At 35.1% G+C, this 18,861-nt stretch overlaps 3 protein-coding genes across 5 annotated transcripts in view; 1 reads left to right on the top strand and 2 right to left on the bottom strand.

Moving 5' to 3' along the window:
• The window catches only part of LOC114530366 (PR domain zinc finger protein 12-like), a 5,076-nt gene extending 665 nt beyond the window's left edge, over positions 1 to 4,411 (bottom strand). Inside the window, exons 1-3 of one of the 2 annotated variants that reach the window (XM_028551986.1) lie at positions 4,028 to 4,411; positions 713 to 1,020; positions 252 to 525 (exon numbers count right to left, since the gene is read on the bottom strand). In XM_028551986.1, coding sequence (XP_028407787.1) covers positions 252 to 525; positions 713 to 1,020; positions 4,028 to 4,193 — 748 coding nt within the window. In that variant the 5' untranslated portion in view covers positions 4,194 to 4,411. Of the gene's footprint in view, positions 1 to 251; positions 526 to 712; positions 1,021 to 1,552; positions 1,582 to 4,027 lie in introns of those variants that run through there. The other variant, XM_028551987.1, reaches the window with a different exon arrangement.
• LOC114530370 (zinc finger matrin-type protein 2-like) overlaps positions 1 to 18,861 on the top strand; it is a 23,562-nt gene extending 4,701 nt beyond the window's left edge. The window contains exons 2-7 of one of the 2 annotated variants that reach the window (XM_028551990.1): positions 952 to 1,037; positions 9,927 to 10,006; positions 15,795 to 15,954; positions 16,682 to 16,717; positions 17,451 to 17,941; positions 18,212 to 18,861. In XM_028551990.1, coding sequence (XP_028407791.1) covers positions 17,477 to 17,941; positions 18,212 to 18,349 — 603 coding nt within the window. In that variant the 5' untranslated portion in view covers positions 952 to 1,037; positions 9,927 to 10,006; positions 15,795 to 15,954; positions 16,682 to 16,717; positions 17,451 to 17,476 and the 3' untranslated portion in view covers positions 18,350 to 18,861. Of the gene's footprint in view, positions 1 to 951; positions 1,038 to 9,926; positions 10,007 to 15,794; positions 15,955 to 16,681; positions 16,718 to 17,450; positions 17,942 to 18,211 lie in introns of those variants that run through there. The other variant, XM_028551991.1, reaches the window with a different exon arrangement.
• On the bottom strand, positions 13,371 to 17,285 carry LOC114530367 (exosome complex component RRP4-like). The gene is made up of 9 exons (XM_028551988.1): positions 17,093 to 17,285; positions 16,414 to 16,518; positions 16,109 to 16,154; positions 15,941 to 16,030; positions 15,799 to 15,864; positions 15,539 to 15,607; positions 14,747 to 14,887; positions 14,337 to 14,474; positions 13,371 to 13,902 (listed from the first exon to the last, which is right to left on the bottom strand). Exons 1-9 carry the CDS (start codon positions 17,224 to 17,226, stop codon positions 13,807 to 13,809), a joined length of 885 nt encoding a protein of 294 aa, XP_028407789.1. The 5' UTR covers positions 17,227 to 17,285; the 3' UTR covers positions 13,371 to 13,806.

Here is an 18,861-nt window from a genome sequence, read left to right as displayed (position 1 = left end):
AAAATGGTGTTTCCTAGCCATGTTTTCCACAGTTGGGCAAACCAGGAAATATTTTTCTTCCTATAATCATGTTTCCCCAAGGTTGAAAAATCAGGAAGCACTGTTTCCAAAAGATAGACTAATCACGAATAAATGGTTTCCTAGACTATTCCGTTGGTAATTTGGCTAGGAAAATGAATTTTTCCCAAAAAGTATTTTCTCACATATCTGACGTTCACTAATGTATTATTACCCATTTAATATCAAAATACCTTCATAGTTCCGGCGTCTTCTAGGGCGTTCAGCAATTGGTGGAATGCCGGGAATTCCCAGAAACTGTACATAACTGGGCCCATACCAAACTAATAACTCTTGCTCTGGGGGAATGTCTTTGATAGCACGATAATAAATACTGTTTCCATATTGAAAAACCTCTAGGTTCTGTTCTTGTTCGTTTCTTGCACAGTTCACAAAACACATCCAGTTTCGAGGCGTTTCATTTTTGCCGTCGATAAAATGGCTGACTTCTCCATCTTCGCTAAGCACCTTAAAATATTTCATATTCAATTAAAATACTAATTACATGGCCGCATGTTATTAAACCATTTTCCGACAATCATGAGCATTTCTTATTAACAAAAAGAGTAAGTTGCTAGAAATTCCTATAATGAATAACGAATTTTAAGCATTGACAAAGAGCCTCCTTAATCAAAACAACATCAAGGAAACCTACCTCCCACATAAGGTTGTTGTCCATTTTCAAGTCAATTTCATCTTTTCGTAAAACGTGACCAGTAAATGGTCCCATGTGTGTTCCTTCCTTAATCCAACAGTTCGTAAACACGCCATGTTTATTGCCAGGAACAGACGATGACCCAATGCACACTTGTTCGGGAAGCGATACAAATGTCATGTATTGAAGCGATTCGTGGTCCTTGTATTTTAATCTTGGCTTTTCCGCCTCTGTTTCAGCACTGTCCAATAGTGGTACGAGATTGTTTGGTGACAGACATGACACTTGTCCGAAGGCTTCACGATGGTCTGCGAAAGGGGACGAGGTTAGTACAAGCGTTGCATTAACGACGCACACTATAATAGTGTGCGATTACAGCAATAAAGCACGTTTTACAGCAATAAAGCACGTCTTTACAGCAATAATGCCAAAAAAAGCGCGTCATACAGCTATAAAGCACGTAAAATAACGGTGACAATTATAATTGTGACATTTTGAAGTTAGACTGGAAATTTCGGAGATCATTTTGTCTAGGAACTATGCTCGTACTATCAAAATATAATAAAAACGTGCTTTATTGCTTGTAATTCAATCTTGCGACGGTCTAATGAACTAAATAAAGTAAGATTTGTTTTCGAAAATCTTAAAGCAAGCTCAGTCTAAAAGTTGTGTAGAACATTGCCGTTTTACAGAGTATATATACGACTATATGTCAACAAACTTGTGGTAGCAAGTTGTCAACAAGCGGCCTGGCGTGAATAACTTCAGCTGGCTTGCAACAATTTTCACAATTAGCAGTGTACAAGCAAATTAGCAAAGCGAACAGAATAATGTAGTTACCAGTTTTCCGAGCGAAATCGGTGTGCTGCAAAATTTGTTACCACTGCGATGATTATACGTGTGAAAATTCCAAATCTTGGGCATGTTTTATTGACAAGATCTCGTCAGGCGTTAAACACAGATATATTTTCGTTCCATCTGCTACTAAATCATGCAATTATTATTCAAAATATATTGTTTAAATCGAAACAAAGTGTAATAACCATAAACAATTATTAGCTATCTTTGGGAAAAATCGTGAAAACAAGCATGTGATTAACAAACGATTTTTCTTTGTTTTCCTCTATCTTTAAACAAAATTTCATTAAATCATTTAGAAAGCTTATCTCGTCCCAAAAGACAGGTGACAATACGTATAACTTAATCATCAGTTGTTAATTGAGGATATCACATGCAAACCTAGTATAATTGTTAAGACGTAAAACATTCATTCGCTTGTACAGAATATCCGCTGCTATAAACGTAACTAATGTCAAATGCATGCATAGAATATTCAAAATTTTCAAATACAGAAAATTGTCGCCGGGGGAGATTTTAAACGAGAGTAAAAGACATTGTCATTGGAACTCTCTTTTCTCAGTATTAATTTGGCTATACAAACCTTTAGTCTTGGCAATGCATCAACTTAAGTTAGTTCAAACGCGGAATGCGCTTGGTAATTCCTCGAAAATCGCAATCTCGCTTTGCCTTTGTATGATTAAAAGAGATATTTTGACTTTTCTGTAACAAGGTGTGCTAATGTTTTCATGCCCAGACAAAATGTATGCCAAGCCGACATAGTATGAATTATCTTGAAAGAAGCAAGGATCGAAAATTATCCAGTCGTTGAAAGAACTTTTGTTCCGCAAGCCCATCTTTAATAACGTTATTGTCCAAAACACAATGTATATATGGGACTCCATATTTAACAATATACGTGTATGTAAATATTTTGCTTTTGTTACATAAGGGTAACTTTTTTATGTTCTTGAATTTTTGACACAATCTTTCGAGAAACCGGGAGAAAAAAAGAGTTGCATGTGCGATATGAAAATGATTAGTCAAGTGGAAGCTGTCTCGTATATATTTGTAAAAAAGAAATGGAACTTTTATGTTCAAGGATTTCTTACTGTTTTAATTCATGCTTCCAGTTACTCGCTTTTTACAAACGGTTTAGAATCCAGTTTGGATTATAGCCACGTTGTTTTTCAACCATTTTGCTGCATGAAGATTACATATAAATTCTCAATTGTACACATTTGAATGTTTCGTCTTTGAATTAACCAAACACGGAAACCTATATATATGCGCGAATTTTAGCTCATGTTTAGCAATAAGGGTATCAATGATAACTTTAGAAATGCTGTAAACAGAACTCGTAATTAAAATTTCTTTTACTCCAAATGAAAACAGTGGAAGTGCAATATAGCGCATTATGAATAATCATTTTGAAGAAATGCATAAAGATTAGCGACAAATTTAAGTAACATGAATATAAATGGTGTTCTTGACTATTTTTCTTTGCAACATACATTATACATTTCTTTCAGTTTAAGCTGTTTCACCTGCTCCTAGAAGATACCAGAGTGATTTACTGAGCACCGGATTTACTTAGATTTGATTGGAGATAGAAACGCCTGCGTAAAATCGTTAGTGTAAGCACTAACGTGAATTGTTATCTTTCAATAAAGAGTTTAACTATGTTAGTCGGTGTATCCAGCATGAAACTATTTCTCTTGGTGATTCGGATTCCCTAATGATGATTATAACGATCATAGTTATAAAAATGCAAGCTTGCATCGGTTGGAGTGATCTCCTTACTGCATGCTATGTTCAAATTATTATATTATACAATGCATATATTTCGAAATCAAGACTATAAACTCGCTATAAATCCATGTATAAATGCTTGTTTCCAAATGGGAAGAGCTTTTGCGCAAACGATTCTATTGTCGAACTAAGGCATAAGAGACATATATTGGGCATAACCATGCAGGCATCAGTTGAAATATGCGTACAGCCATGCAGTATCAAGAGATGTCAATTTACTGGAGTGTCAGTTAATCTCTTTATGGTGGATATCAGAAAAAATTGTATAAAGTTAATGCATCAAATGAAACGTTAGTTAGCCACAACGATACCCTGAGTTGGAAAGAATCACTTGCATGCTAGCTGTAGCTTGCTTTGCAACGAACCTTTTCATCGACTGATTTCTGTGATGCACGCGTATAGTGCGCAAATTCTATAATCAATTTAACTATGTAAACTTTAAGGTACAACTCTCCGTATATAAAATAGTTCTTAAACACGCAAATAACAATTATTGAGATTACTTGTTTAGTGCTATTCAGATCCGAGGTCATGCAGCTATAGTTCGCGCGTTATATATACACGAGCGCAAATTCTAGCTATATTCAATTTTTCATTTTTCTAAATAAATTTCAAACTGTACAAGAGCACTCGTATGGAATGCGACTAAATTACGATCAAACTTACTGTTTTCAGTTTTGTAAACATCTTTGCTACGAAAAAGGGCGTCAGGTTTGAACGTCAACTCGCGATCATTTCCAAAAACGTTGCACCACTTTCCATAAAGAACACTGCGCAAGATGTCCTGACTAATGTGAAGCGTTTTCGTGTTCTCTTCCGAATACCAAGACATGGTTTTGCAGTGAAATTGTTTAGTTCGGTCAGTCCACTAATACTTAGAATACTCGTTATAAGAATCGAGCTTCACTGCAGTTTGTGTTCTAATTTGACCGTTTGTTTTCGCGTTCCGTTTTATATGACTGCTTAACGCGATGCGCGGTGATTCTTTTGACAGCGTTAAATAACCTAGTGAGAAAACTAAACACTGTTTTGTATTTAATCACATACATATCAAGCTTTATTTTATACATTGCTTATTCAACACTTATAATGAATGCTTTGGCACCTGCGCCCACAGAAATTGCGCATGTCTGGCAGTAATGTTGATTAGGAGAACTTGTCATACGATCGGGGTTATAGCATTTTTTCCACCAAAATAAATGAATAAAAAATCTTTAAAACTAGGGATTTATAACCCACAATAAATTAAGAATTGTTCAATATTCAAGGTTGACTTTCTTTCAATCAACAGTCAGCTTTTAGGAAGCTTTGAAAAACGTGTGCTTCGATATAGAACAGAGATAGTTCGTTCGCAAGTTAACCATATCTCTCTCAGCAAACAGAAATATTAAATGTCATTCGACATATTCAGGTTCTGACGTTAATAAATGTACAGCTAAAAGTTCCTAAAATTGTCATTTTACGAGAAAACGTCCGCTTAAAACAGATCTGGATATCTCAATTTTCAATTTGAAATTTTCTAAGGTACTATATGATAATATCTGTATTTAATTTATACAGTCTCGTCATGAGAACCTATACAAACAAAAATCTGAAGACATTTTATGTTCTAAACAAATGATTTGAACCCAACCTGAAAATTTGTATTCGTTTGATCAGCATATAAATTCTCCTAAGTAACTTATTTATTAATTCGTCCTATCATTGACATTTCCCGTAGTTTTTCTCCACTTTTATAATCGATAATCTGTAGATATCCTCGGCGTTTATTGCACACAGTAGTCACATGTGGTCTATATATTTAATACACAGTATATATACTTTATTAATGCACCAGAACGTATCACTGAAGCCCATAGAATGCTTTGCTGACTCAGAATGCGACTCGATTTTGTAAACAAAACTCTAGCACGAAACTGTAAATGAAGATTTAATTATTTGGTTATTAACTAAAAATGTTTAGTGCCCGATTCAATTAAAGTTTATTAGGCCACATCCTTAATTAGAAGTGTTAGGTAAGGCACGCGTTGTCTAATGCTCTCCTGCCGTGGCACAACGAAGATTCTTATCCAATTTTTTGCAAATTTCATTTAGTTTCGAACAATTCTCAATAAATTTGGAATCGTATTAATTTAGAAGCCATCTATACGATCATGATATCGTATACAATTGTTTTTCTAGCTTTGTGATTGACCAAATAAGGTACAAATATGAATTTCGTCTTAAAGAATAAGCAAAAATGTTTGAGGATTGCATTCGTTTCCATACGACAAAAGAATAATCTCTCACGACTGTCGTATGACTTGTATTTGGCTCATGAATTCAAATGATAATAGGTAAAAGTGCATATATCTTTTTCAAAAGTTTTTCCTACTCTATTTTTGTTAATATCGTTACCACATGCATGCCATATAAATTCTTAATCAACAATAAAAAACGTTTCATGTAAATATAGCTACGGGTGCATTTCATAGGTAATTTTGAGAGGGAAATATACTTGAGATCATTTTCGGCGGCTAAATTTATTTTTGTAACTGTATGAAATAATGTAAATGCAATGCATGCGTGGTCAGCGTTTTATACTTTATATGTAAATCACACCTGAACAATTTTTACTTGATTTAGTGGATATTTTTACGAAAAGTATGCAACTGCAATCCTTAAAAAGCATGGCGTTTGTTTGATCCTTTTTTGTTTAAATTTTTTAACACAGATTTTCATAAATTTTTTATAGCTGAAGAAAAACCACAATGCATGCATAAGGAATAGAGACGCAACAAAGAACTGATGAATTGTGGCTTGTTTTTGGGAGAAAGACATTTGCAAAACAAGACAAAATACACTACAAAACTCAAGAGCTAAATATCCATTATGAGTATGAGTGTTAAATCTTTCATACGAGTTATATCTGAGATTTCTGTCCAAACTACAGTCGAATACAAAGGCATAACTACGTATATCGTAATATGTCTTTTCCTACACACGTCCCTCAAATTAAATTTTCTGTTTTGCAGTAATTAAATCTATTATTTTATCTAAAGAATGAAGAGTTAAATCCGCGATTCAAAACGAGTAAATTTCGCTACCACAATGACCGCGGTCAGCCACCTGCAGTGTTATATAGCTCGTGCCGGCACGCGTGCTATAAATCAAAGCTTTATTATCTCTCTAGTTAGCGAGTTTTACAACGTATTGTTTTTGCTTTCACACTGAGAAACACGTTAAAGTGATTAGGCCGTGTTATAATATTTCATAATTTAATAGTTTGTATTCAAAGCAAACCTAAACGGAAACGTTTTAACTGGCGTAAATAAGAATGCATTTAGCGATTTATCTCTAATGCGTTATTTCCGTTACCATGCCTGAAATTTTTACGAGAACAACGAAACGCAATAATCAACACATTGACATTGTTGCTTGACAGTTTTTGAAGTGGAATAATTCGTGCAACTTGCAACGAAAACCGATTTCAATGCATGATTCTTCAATGCATGCATGCATGTTATTTACAATTGTTGATCATATCTCAAAGACTCGGACGTGGGGTTAGAAGTGGAGGTAGTTTTAAAATATAGCGTGGTAATATGCATAATTATATACAGATAAACTCTAGTCTATACCTAGAAAATTTAACGAGACATTTGACTTGCATGCCAAATAAGGGTCTTTGTCTGGAATACTGAGAACCTACTACTTGCTATATTTGTGTTTCTACATTTTACATGCATGGCTTTATTGAGACAAATTGAGAATTACAAAGAAAGATTCAACGAAACAAAGCCACCGAAGGCCCCTACATTTCAGGCTGAATCTAGCGGTCTGAAATAATTATTTTGCGACTGTAAACCCAACCGACAATTGTCCGGGTCATACCACACCTGATAAATTTATTTCAAATATAGGAATCAACTGACAGGCTATGACGGCCGCCACTCTTTCTCTCGGTGCGCAATTGTTTAAACGAGATTTTTACTTAGTGAATAGTATGCCAACTAAATTTCCCTTCATCATTGCCTAATGAGAAATGGAAGCTACAAATATAATGCGCGGCGAGCCCCATACTAGTTTAATTTAATAACCAAACTCTTGACGAACGTAAGTCGTCTTAAATTTACATACAAGTTAAGATAAAGAGTTAAAGACGCTTTAGAGTAAATGCCTAATGTTAATGAACAAATACATTATTAAAATTAGACTGCTTAAGAAACGGTGAACTAGTTGTCTACAGTGCAGCGAATTGATGTAAATACTATAATACTAATTCTGTAATTCAACCGTATTCAGCCATGTTTTCCACTTCAAACATGACACGTTTTGGAATGTAAATTATATCGTCTTTAAAAGCTATAACTATGGCATTTTCTTTGGTTTAAATGAGAAAGCTTTTCGTTTGAACTTTCTCTTTCGTGAATCTTGTCGTTTTGACGGCCGTGTAAGGCAAACATCGCATGGCAAATGGCGAAAAACAATGAATTTGACTGACCGCAAATTTTACTAATAAGTCTATTGCATTATTGAGTTATGTTTATATGGATAAAATTAAAAACTCTTCAAATTAGGAGTGAAAATACATCGTATGCAGATATCTGAATAAGAAAATTATGCCGCTATATATATTATTGCTTACACGGCTTTGTTCGACAGCTATAAAAGTAAACTTTACCGCCTTAAAAACCGTGTGAAAGCGCCAAGTAAAACGACAGCTAACAAGCACTGGGAAATTAACACCTGAACACGATATGAATAATTGACAAGAACAGACAGTTTGGATAGGCATCTTTAATCGGTTAAATCATTTTTAAAACCAAACGCGGTTTTAGTTTCCTTCTAACGTGTTTAAAATCATTAAAAATAAATGCGACCGCACAGATATTATTGCGGGAGAGTTATACAAAGAGATTTAGGTTTCGGCGTTCGTGTAGATACAGAAAATAACATCGTCATTTTTATTATGCAAAATTGGCCTTGTATTTGCAATAACTTCAGTTGACACAAACAGTTTGTTTTAGTTTAAAGAAATGATTCAATGCTGTCTATTAATTAATTACATAAACGAAATTGCGTATACTGAAAATATTGGCAAAAATATATACTTGAATCAAAATGTGCTAAAAATATGTTAAAGAATAAAAATTTGCTGATAAAAATGTTATTGCAAGAACCAAGCTTAAATTTTTGGAAAATTTTCGCTGCTCTAAGAGGTGGTCAAATTAAACGTTAGGTGTTTGGTCGGCTTAATGAAAACTGTCTCGTTCGTTTCATATATTAAATGAAAGATGTATAAATTTCGTAAGGTGTTTATTTGCGTTAAAGCGTGGAAGATAAATATTTTAACAGAGCAGGAAGAATAGAATTTTCATAAAATCATTAGCACCCTTATCAGCATTTGATCACAAGCGAAAAGAAATCTAAATTTATAAATATAATAATCAGGAGTGATTGCTAAAGTAGAAACAGTGGGTGTAAAACCCTCGAAATTAAAAAACTGATAAGAAATATGGGGGATTTTCAGTACCGCACTTGAAATTTTTGCTTTGTGCATGTGTGAGTGAGCTCTTATGTATGACTAAGGCCAGTAAAGGGAAGTTTTTATATGATCCCAAATTGCGTAATTGTGAACTCAGGCATAGACATAGTGATTTAGTGCATGCGCGTCGGTTTTGGAATATCCGGTGTATATATGAATATCATGGATATTGTAAAGTTATACAGTTCTTTATTATACCTATATATGGTATTATACATGCATATGCCTTTCATATTTCTTTTGTGACGCGGTGGAAACCGTCCGGGGGGTTAGTTACTGCAGTATTATTAGTTTTACCTGATTTTAACCTCAACCTACTTTATATAGCTATACATATGAGTAAAGTTATACAGTTGTTCTTCTACCATTTGATGAGGGGTTGGGTTTGGGGCATGGGGAGTGGTGTAGGGTAAATTTCAGGGAAATATTAAGCATTGACTCCTGGTTTTAACAATTATCAAGCAAGTAAACTGTCATAGCCACAAATGAGAAAATATCAAGAAGCAAAACACGGTTTGCAAGTTGTCTAAAACTGGGCAGAAGTTATACACATTTATCGCAGATTCCATTCCAAGGCCATTTTCACTTCCACTCATTCTGCAATTTCATAAAGGGTTTTCATACGAAAATAATGGAAAATGCTGTGTTTGTCCTGCTTATATGGGTTGAAAAACTTAAAATATACCATGCATACTTGTAAATAAGCAAAGTTTTCACCGATCACATGCAGTATTTTTCGTATACCAACAGGAAGTATTCAATGGTTTCATGAATAGTTTTCCAAAGAAGCAGAGATACTGATATAGACTTTTATATAGTAAATGTGAAATGTTCGCTTAATACAATTTGAAAAATTCGCTTAATACAATTTGATCATTTTCTTGGAAAAAATGGGTGGCAATAAACTAATAATAAGATTAATAAGGTTTTGTCATTCAGTGAACTCAAGGGAAGACTAAGGCATTGAGAACATAAGTTAGGACTGCGTGACAGTTTTAATTTAAATCGAATTTTAATTTCAGTTAATTTTTTTATCAGAATATGCAAAATGAATATTCCATAAACACAAGGATTTAAAAATCAAATAACCGTAAAGAGGGTAACGTCGAGCTGCCAAGGTAAAGGTAAACTGTTTTCTTTTATAATTCAGTTTTATTCAAAACTCAGAACAAAATATCGTCGTAAATTTGCTCAGCAAAATTTAATGAAGTGAAAGGAACATGTTCATGTCACAATTAAATGAATATTCGAAAAATTGTCTGATTAATTCTCATCTAAATCTGATCTTTTCATCAACCAACTGTCGAATTCCCTAGTGGCTTCTGAATTAAATATCTTTTTAAAAGCCAACTATACTGTAAATAAAAGTAGGTTTACTGTTGACACGCAAGAATAAAGGCTTTTAAGAATAATTGACTACCATTTCACAACAGATTGTTCTCAATTTATGCGATCTGAAAATTTATGAATTCAACGATATTTTCTATTTATTAATATGTAATAAGTTATATTTCTAAAAAGTGATGCAACAATACAACATGAATTCTAAATATATAAAGATATTTGAATTAAAACGTGAAAATTTTCCTAAACTCTTTTGCCAAATATTTCATCAACACTCAACTCTCGTTCAGGATCCTCATCATCATGGTTCATTAATCGTTTGGGCATTCGTAAATATCTCGCCTTTCTAGCTTCCTGTAGCAAATCGTTTAAAGGAGGAAGCAGATAAACCGTTCTCTTTCGTCCGTCTGGAGGAACGTACATGTATGACTCGATATCTTCATCAATCGTTGCCCCCTGGTCAGCTTGCGTGTTTGCATCGTTATCGTGCACGTCCAGCATTCGTCCGTTTTCGCCGAGTAGTCGTTTTCGTGCTTGGTTTCGTGCTTCGTCTACGTCAAGCTCACGTGATTTCGCAGAATCTCGTGTAGCATTTTGCGTAATATAAGGCAACGTTTCGTGCATACTTGAATCGATTTCGTGTTCAGTGCCCCCCTTTTCGTGCCCAAAATAATTTCCTTCGTGTTTATGAAATTTCGTCTTTGATCCAACAAGCTTAATCCCACCTGCATCAGATCTCGTTTCGTGTTCATTAAAGTAGACACCGTGCTCACTGAATGGCGTTTCGTGTGCTGCAGAGGTTATATCATGCTGCGAAGAAACTTTGCGTGCTTGCGTGTTCTTTTGATGTTTTTGATTGCGCCATAAATTAGACAAATCATTACCAGCTGTTTTGCTATTTTCCACTGAACTTTCGAAATGAAATTTTACGTCTTTGCCTCCATCTTGATTTAATCTCCTCCTTGTATTTGATTTCGTTTTCTTCTGAAACAGAGTCAATTTCTTTCGTTTGCGTTTTGTTCCAATGCTAGATTCATCAGTTTTCGAATTTCTGACATTCGCCAGCTCATAGCTTCCAATTTCACGAATGCCCTTGAGGTCATGTTGTAATTTTTTAATTTCCTGCTTAATTTCAGTCTCAATAAATTCATGGTTGTCCTGGAACTGTTCGTGTTGCTGTCTTAAACGGTTTGTTGCGTTCCGGTTCAACCGTTTCGCTAGATTCTCCCTTCTTTCCGTGTCTTCTTTGGTTATGCTTAACTTACTGACACGCTTTTCCATGGCAGAGGTCAGCCCTGGGTCATGTCACATATGAACTTCGAGTGTGTATATTTGTTCACGGTGATTTGCTTAAACCTCAGATAATATCCTTCGGTTGTTGTTCGCCTGAAATATGGTACCTTCCGGTTCAAAGCAACTGAAGACTTTTATGCGTAACAAATTTTAAATTGGCATTCCTCATTTGCACAAATCCCCTTCTTAATCCTTTCTACGAAAGTAATACCCCACAATGATATATCATTTTCACAATATCTATTAATTGTTTTCTTGCCGATTTGGTTATTGTTCTCTCAAAGGTATCCAATACTGATCATTGTTAGCTGAAATCGGCTGTATAAAGGTAGATATGTATTTTGGTAGAATGGTAGGTCAGTCTTTGCATTCACCGAAATACATTACAGTCTGTTCGGATATTTTATATTGCATTAACAAATACAGCATCAAACCTTCAGTTAAAGTGTTGAACGACAGCATAAACAGTAACTCTTCAAAATGATGTTTTGATAATTACTATAAGCTGGATATTAATGCTTTACCTTTAGCAAGCCGGTATATCTTCTGTAATCTAAGCAAACATAAATTGTCTGTCTAGTTATAATCTATATTCCATCTTTCATACCATGGAAACAATGCTAATACAACATCAGATTTGCCAGGGCTTCACTTGAGGTTTCCTTGCCTATTCTTTAGTCTTTGAGTTTGAAATGGATCTAGGAATGAGTTAATCAAGCAGTTTGTGTACTGTGTACAGACGTAGAGAGATCCAGCATTTCTCAACAAAGTTAGTATTCGTTAACTGAAATGCAAACATCAGTGCTTTATTAATATTTTATGTGGGATTATCCGGTCATTGGATCGGCCCTGAACAAAAAACATGTATCAAGTAGCCTAGGAAGGCGGCGCATCCAACGCCTCCGTAACCATGACACACTTCAGGCTCTGATTCGATTATATCTGGCAAGTCCATGTGGAGGCAGCCCAAGCAAGGGCAATGTATGGTTCAACCTTTGTCAACGTAGATCCTCGTTTGCAAAGTTGTTCCAGGGCAGTCATGCATGTGCTTGGGCATCTATTCTTATATGTTTTGGATATTTTTCTTTGGCATATATAGGATTTTTGTCATCTTCGTGTACGGCCCACCTTCAGGAAAAACTATAATTAAGCTCTCCCATTAAAAATTACCTCAAGAAAACTTTATATAGCAAAGGTAAATTACGGGGTGATAACTATAATAGGCAGTTTCGCACGGCGTTGCCCAGCCTGACCACCTCTGCAATCATACATTTGATTCTATTCCCACAGGCGTAAAGGCGTTCGCTCACTTCGTCAGAAATTATATATTCTAATATAGTACAAACCAGTTGTAAATTACGAGCACTTGTTGTAAAACAAAATTAGTTCCTGAGAGTGTCGAGTGTTTAACATGCACCGCAGCAATTTACATAGGACAGGTCAGCCGCTAATGAAAATATGAAGATATCATTATGAAATAAAATGAAAACTCCAGAGTTTCAAGGCAAGCCGGATTTCATTTCGGAAAGAAGGCAATGCGTGAAAGCGTCAATTGCATAAATATCCTTTATATCGTTGTCTTGACAGTTGCAAAGAAACAAAACTATTTGTTTTAACAGCGTATTTACCCGGCACTGAAACACAGTGCCTTAAAAATCTACTTTAATTAAATACGACCCGACAAAGAGAAACCAATTAGACGTGAGAGTATAGGAGCATCAGAATTCACAAAATTATTTGCTTTTCCAATTTAAGACACTTTGTTTAGTCTGGGCTATTAATAACATAGAATAGTGTAGAATTACAAACGTTTTTTCCCTTTTTATTTTTATCAATCGTACGTGGTATGAATATATAATCAAAATACTTATCGATAGTATTGATTATAATCATTGCAGGTTACACGTGGGTTTGATAATGATATTTCGCTGACATGTCCTTGCTTCTATCGGATTAAATACATGAACATCCACAGACCTGTATGTGCTCAAATTTGCATTGACGTCTCCTGCCCTATACATGTAAACGACATTATTAATTCAACAGACAAGCTCAGTTTTAATTATTATTGATTTAACTACATTTAACTTTACCTAATATTATCGTACATTAAATGTTTGACAAAAATTTAGTATACAGTTAGTTTTTTTAAGGTTCGGTAGTTTTTAGTATTCACTTAGTCATTGTAACCCCGCGCCTTTCCTCTCTTCCGCTACGAGAGGTGGATTTATTTTATTCTGTAGGCGTTTCAATGTCATTCTATAAATCACATCCCACATCCTTAAAGATCCTCAGAACCAGATTTGATCAGTTCCTCCAGTGTCTGCTTGGTGATTTGCACAAGTTCATCCTTCACCTCAGGCTTCAACAGATCTTTCTGTTTAGACAAAAAAGAACAATTTGAGCCCTAATAAATAGGACGTGAGTCGTGTAGCAACCAACACCGAGGACCTGACCCTCAATGGATGATATGACCTAAACTGACCCGACTCACGTTCCATAATTCCAGCTCAAATTCAGCATAGCACGTACAATATGTACAATAACACGTACAATAAGCTGTGATTTGTGTCTGAACTAGTTCAAAATATATCTCAAAGGTAGTAGTGGCCCAGTGTAAGTAGACTCCTAGTGAAGATGCCTAGTAGTGATGGAGACATTATATTTCTAAGTACTATAGGTATTTCTGTTATAAGGTATCTTGGTTGCATCCTCACTACTTAGAAAAACAGCTTCGTAAAGTCTATCTTGGTACAAACTACAAAGCGCCATACTTTATGATACACATGCAACAATTTTTTCTCGACCTACAATGTTGTGTTGTTTAGAGGCTTCAAAAGCATAGGAAATGCTAGAATTATAGATCAGCATTCTATGCTCCGCCAGGGCCAATATGCAATTTCTTAGTCGAGCAATTGTTTCCCGATCTTCTCTTGTCACTCCTTCTCCCTGATAAGAATGATATTTAAAGATAGGTTACAGTCGCTTCTCTGCGCATGTACGAAATGTGCATTTATACACTTTTGTTTACATCGTAAAGATGTCGAAAGTACACAATTTAGTTCGAATTTCGTCCACCTTTGTAATCAAGGTTGGACCATTTCACCAGTTGCATGATCAATGATTAAAATTCGTCTAGCATAAGACTTGAATATGCCTTGGTTCAGGCAAGACACGAGGGAGTCAAACTTGCTCTCTTTGGCTATAAGCAGAATAATTACCTTGTTGTCTTCAAGAGGTTTTAACCAGATATATCCATTATTTCCTATGATAACACTCACTCCACACGACAAGTCATGGAAATGAGTTTTGCATCTCTTTATTAATGAAGGAGAAACTTGAACCAACAATCCTTCTTCCAGCTAACAATGAAATGAAACAAAATACACATCTAACCTACACATATCACATACCAGCGGTTAAAATACCCCTCTTTAAAGTTTAAACTGGCCTTTTTGCTAAAATGAAGACGACTAAAACGTTGTTTCAGAATATATTAGACAATGGTCTTTTGCAGGGAGGTTAGAAATCATGTTAGCCCCACCTACAAATTACTCGCCAAATTACCGGGGATATCACTGCGACCCCCTCCCCCATGAATTATGATTGAGCTAAACTTTGTTTTCCAAATGCGGAGGAAATTAGGTATAAAACTTGTAAAGACTAAAAAATATCACTAAGTTGCCTTGTTTCATAATAGATTAGTAAACCTGATTTACTAATCTATTTTTAAATATACAAACGTATGTATAGGCGTTTTCCTTCAAGCTACCAAAATAGTCAAACCAGTCGTATTTTGAATTAAAATGTATTTTGCATTGAAAGAAGGCATCGAAACTGCATTTTTTCTAGGCAGATGTAGATAACGATATACTTAAATGTACAGTTCTTGAAACAACCTAAAATACCAGTAAGCTGTCTAGTGTACTGAAATAAGACAGACAACACGACCGGCTGACCGTTTTTACCATATGAAGGAGAGCGCCCTATGATTCACATAATGCCCCTTCAACCTTGCCATATTTTTGACTTCGTGTGTGTAAGGAAAGAGAACCATCCTGAAATATTGATTGCACTTCAGCCTGTGTGTTAATGTCAAGGAATCCCATTGAATAGCTCATTTAATTTTCATAGCATTCGAAATACTAAATTACTTGTAGATCGTTTGTACAATTGTACTTCTATATTTTAGCAGCCATAAAACTCTGGTAACAAACAGGTTAACTTTGCATTTCATTTGTGGTTGACTTTATAGTATTTTTTTTAAAGATACGCTTATCAGATCTCCTTCAGAAAGGACGTCTCTCATCATTAGCTCATCTTGGACTGATCTTCGTCTCTACAACGCAAAGGAATTACAATCAAAACAGTACCCAAAGGGCATGATCTGTTGATGGGTCTCTATATTTACATACCAGCTCCCCTCCAGGTAAATTCACAGAGGACAACATCAACACAGAATCTAGTTTGGCAAAGGTATCCACTTTCCAACGTTTCTGACCAACCTGAACACAAACAAAACATGAACTCTCTGCTTTGCAAGGATCTACTGAACTGGTGGGCTTCATTTTCCTTTCTCTTACCTCTTTTATTCTTCCAACAACAACATCACCAACCTCACCATTATATCTGTTAGTAAAAAAAGTAGGTAACAACAGTGAACTTTAGTGTGGTTAAGGGTTTCAACAGGTATGGTTTGAAATGGGTTATGATGTTGCTAATTTTTCATAGCAATAGTGATGATTGTGGTAGCTGTGATGTAAAGTAGAACTAACATGAAGCATGATTGGTTGGTGTTTAAAAGTTTCAGAGGATGAATCCTGTGTCTCATTAGATATTTCGTCATCATATCTAACACAAAGAAAACACTACATGACAGGTCTTTTACCTTGTTTTTAATGGCTTTACAGAGATCAGTTTATTTACAATTTCCAAAGTGCCTGTTACAGATGCTACAACTTTATTATTTTCATCTGCAAATGTTCCATGGCCTCTATAAGATAATTTTGGTTTCATTGATGAAATGTTTAATTAAATATTACACATGCATGCACACAGTTACTATCCAATATATTAATTAATCAGCAATATACTAATAAACCTAATATATATAAATGCTGACAGTAAATTTTGTAATTTTGTTCCATTCTATTAAGGCCAGTGAAAGCTAGTTTGGGGACCACAAAAAATTGGTGAGCATGTCTTCCTTCTTCCATCAGGCCCAACTCTTATTGACTCTTGTGTTTCTCACAATTTTGCAGTTCGTTTGGTAATTCTTCACATTTTTCTAATTCTTGTTAATACAGAGCAATGAGTGGCCTTTCCTAGAGTATTTCTTATGCTTGGGCCCTTTTAGCTTACTTAACACTCTGGTCCCCAGGTATTTTGCCCCCTGACCCTTGGGTATTGCCATTGGAGAGGTAAACACATCCCAAAATATGAATGATATACGAAAAATAGACAATCACATGCCGTATAACGGATAACACATTCCTACTGTATTTCAACGGAGTAAATTAAATATCCAACTAAAACCAAAGAGTGACCAAAGAGTGATATTTAGTGACCTCATATAGTCTGAAGACTCAGTAATTATATCTCCAGGCGAGTAAATAACTTTCTTGCTTATAATATCTTGAGCAGCGAACGACACAGGCCGTTTTCTCTGTTTCCTAGGTATCCGTACTTCAATGGACGACATAATTCACTTTTTAAGCAAACGTTTTGCGCATTTCACTCCTTAGTTGACCGCCATTTTCATTGCTTGCTATTTTAGTCTGTTCAATTTTTCACATTTCTATCACCCAAATATTGCTCGTTGATTTCCGAGTCTACGAACCCTATTGTAGTCAAATACTGTAGCGAACTCTGAAGAAGGCCTGGGTGATTGAATTTTGTATGAAAAATACAAAATTTTTTATATAGAAACCAGTGATAGAAACAAGCATATCATGGCTTCTAAACCTGAGGGAAAAAGTGATAATTTCAGACGAACATGGGACACAGAAGAGTACGAAAAGCTTGCTAAAGAAAGGCTTGAAAATGAAGACGAGGGTAAAAAACCAAAAACATCGAGCATCCCTGTAAAACGCGAACTTTTAAAACCACGAGAACATGAGGTCGATTTAGACTCCACTTTAGGCAAGTCTGTGGTTATAACAAAAAGCACACCAGCTTCTCAACAAGGCGGATATTTTTGCAATGTTTGCGATTGTATTGTCAAGGATTCAATCAACTTTTTGGATCATATAAATGGGAAGAAACATCAAAGAAATTTGGGTATGTCTATGCGAGTTGAAAGATCTAGTTTGGATCAAGTTAAAAAGAGATTTGAAATGAATAAGAGGAAAGCTGAGGAGGAGAAGAAAAAGAAAGATTATGATTTTGAGGCGAGGATTGCCGAATTGAAAGAAGAGGTTAGTGTTGGACATTGGGTGATTAGACTATTGTGTATACTATGTATACTAGTCCCTTTTGTTTTGGTAGAATTTGTACCCCGTGTTGTCATTTATATTGTAGGTGAAAATTTTCTTTGACAGTTCTTTACCCAGAAGGGTTGCTAACCCTATATATACACACACACTATTTTTTGTGTGTCTTTGGGACCTAAACAGTGGTTTTGAACTAATTAAACACGCATCATTAAGTGTAGGTAGTAGTCTACAATAAATTATGTTTTCCTATAGGAAGAGCGTCAAAGAGAGAAGAGGAAAGAGGCAAGAAAGAACAAGAAAAGAAAACTTGAAAATGAAGGTGGTGGTGAGATTGACCCAGAAATGGCAACCATGATGGGTTTCTCGGGATTTGGTGGGAGCAAGAAGTGAACAAGTTACAAATGCCAAGACAAATTGGAAAGCATTGCATTATACATTTTCATTGTAAAGAATTTGTATACATACCATGAAGGGGTTCCAGCTAGTTACCCTTTAGTATTTTATTTTTACTGAAAATGCCATAGAGAGTTACAAGTGTGTATGTGTAACTTATGCATAAAATTCTAGCAGAAAGTGCCAGAAACATGTTGATGTAACTCTTTGAATTAAACAAGATGCCTGCTGTTTTTTGTGTAATGTAAAACAGTTTGATATCTTACCTTGCACATTAGTCTTTCTTGATGGCCAATGTTTTTTAGTGTATCATGAAACTCGAGTCTTGTTCATTATTGTACACAGTGATGAAGTTAAAGTACATTTGTATTGTATTCATTTACAATCAATTTAATCTTAAAGCCTCTATATTTCAAAAAATGGCTTTAGTGAGTCGTATATCTTGATGATTCGGATGAAGAAATGATCACAACATTTTCTATAAATTATATTTGGGAAAGTAAAAATAA

Source organism: Dendronephthya gigantea, unplaced genomic scaffold, assembly GCF_004324835.1.
Source record: "Dendronephthya gigantea isolate DGI-Jeju-01 unplaced genomic scaffold, DenGig_1.0 000061F, whole genome shotgun sequence".
In the NCBI taxonomy this organism is placed as follows: domain Eukaryota; kingdom Metazoa; phylum Cnidaria; class Anthozoa; order Malacalcyonacea; family Nephtheidae; genus Dendronephthya; species Dendronephthya gigantea.
Note: the sequence above shows the minus strand (reverse complement) of the source record. Positions and strands in the feature narration are given on the sequence as shown.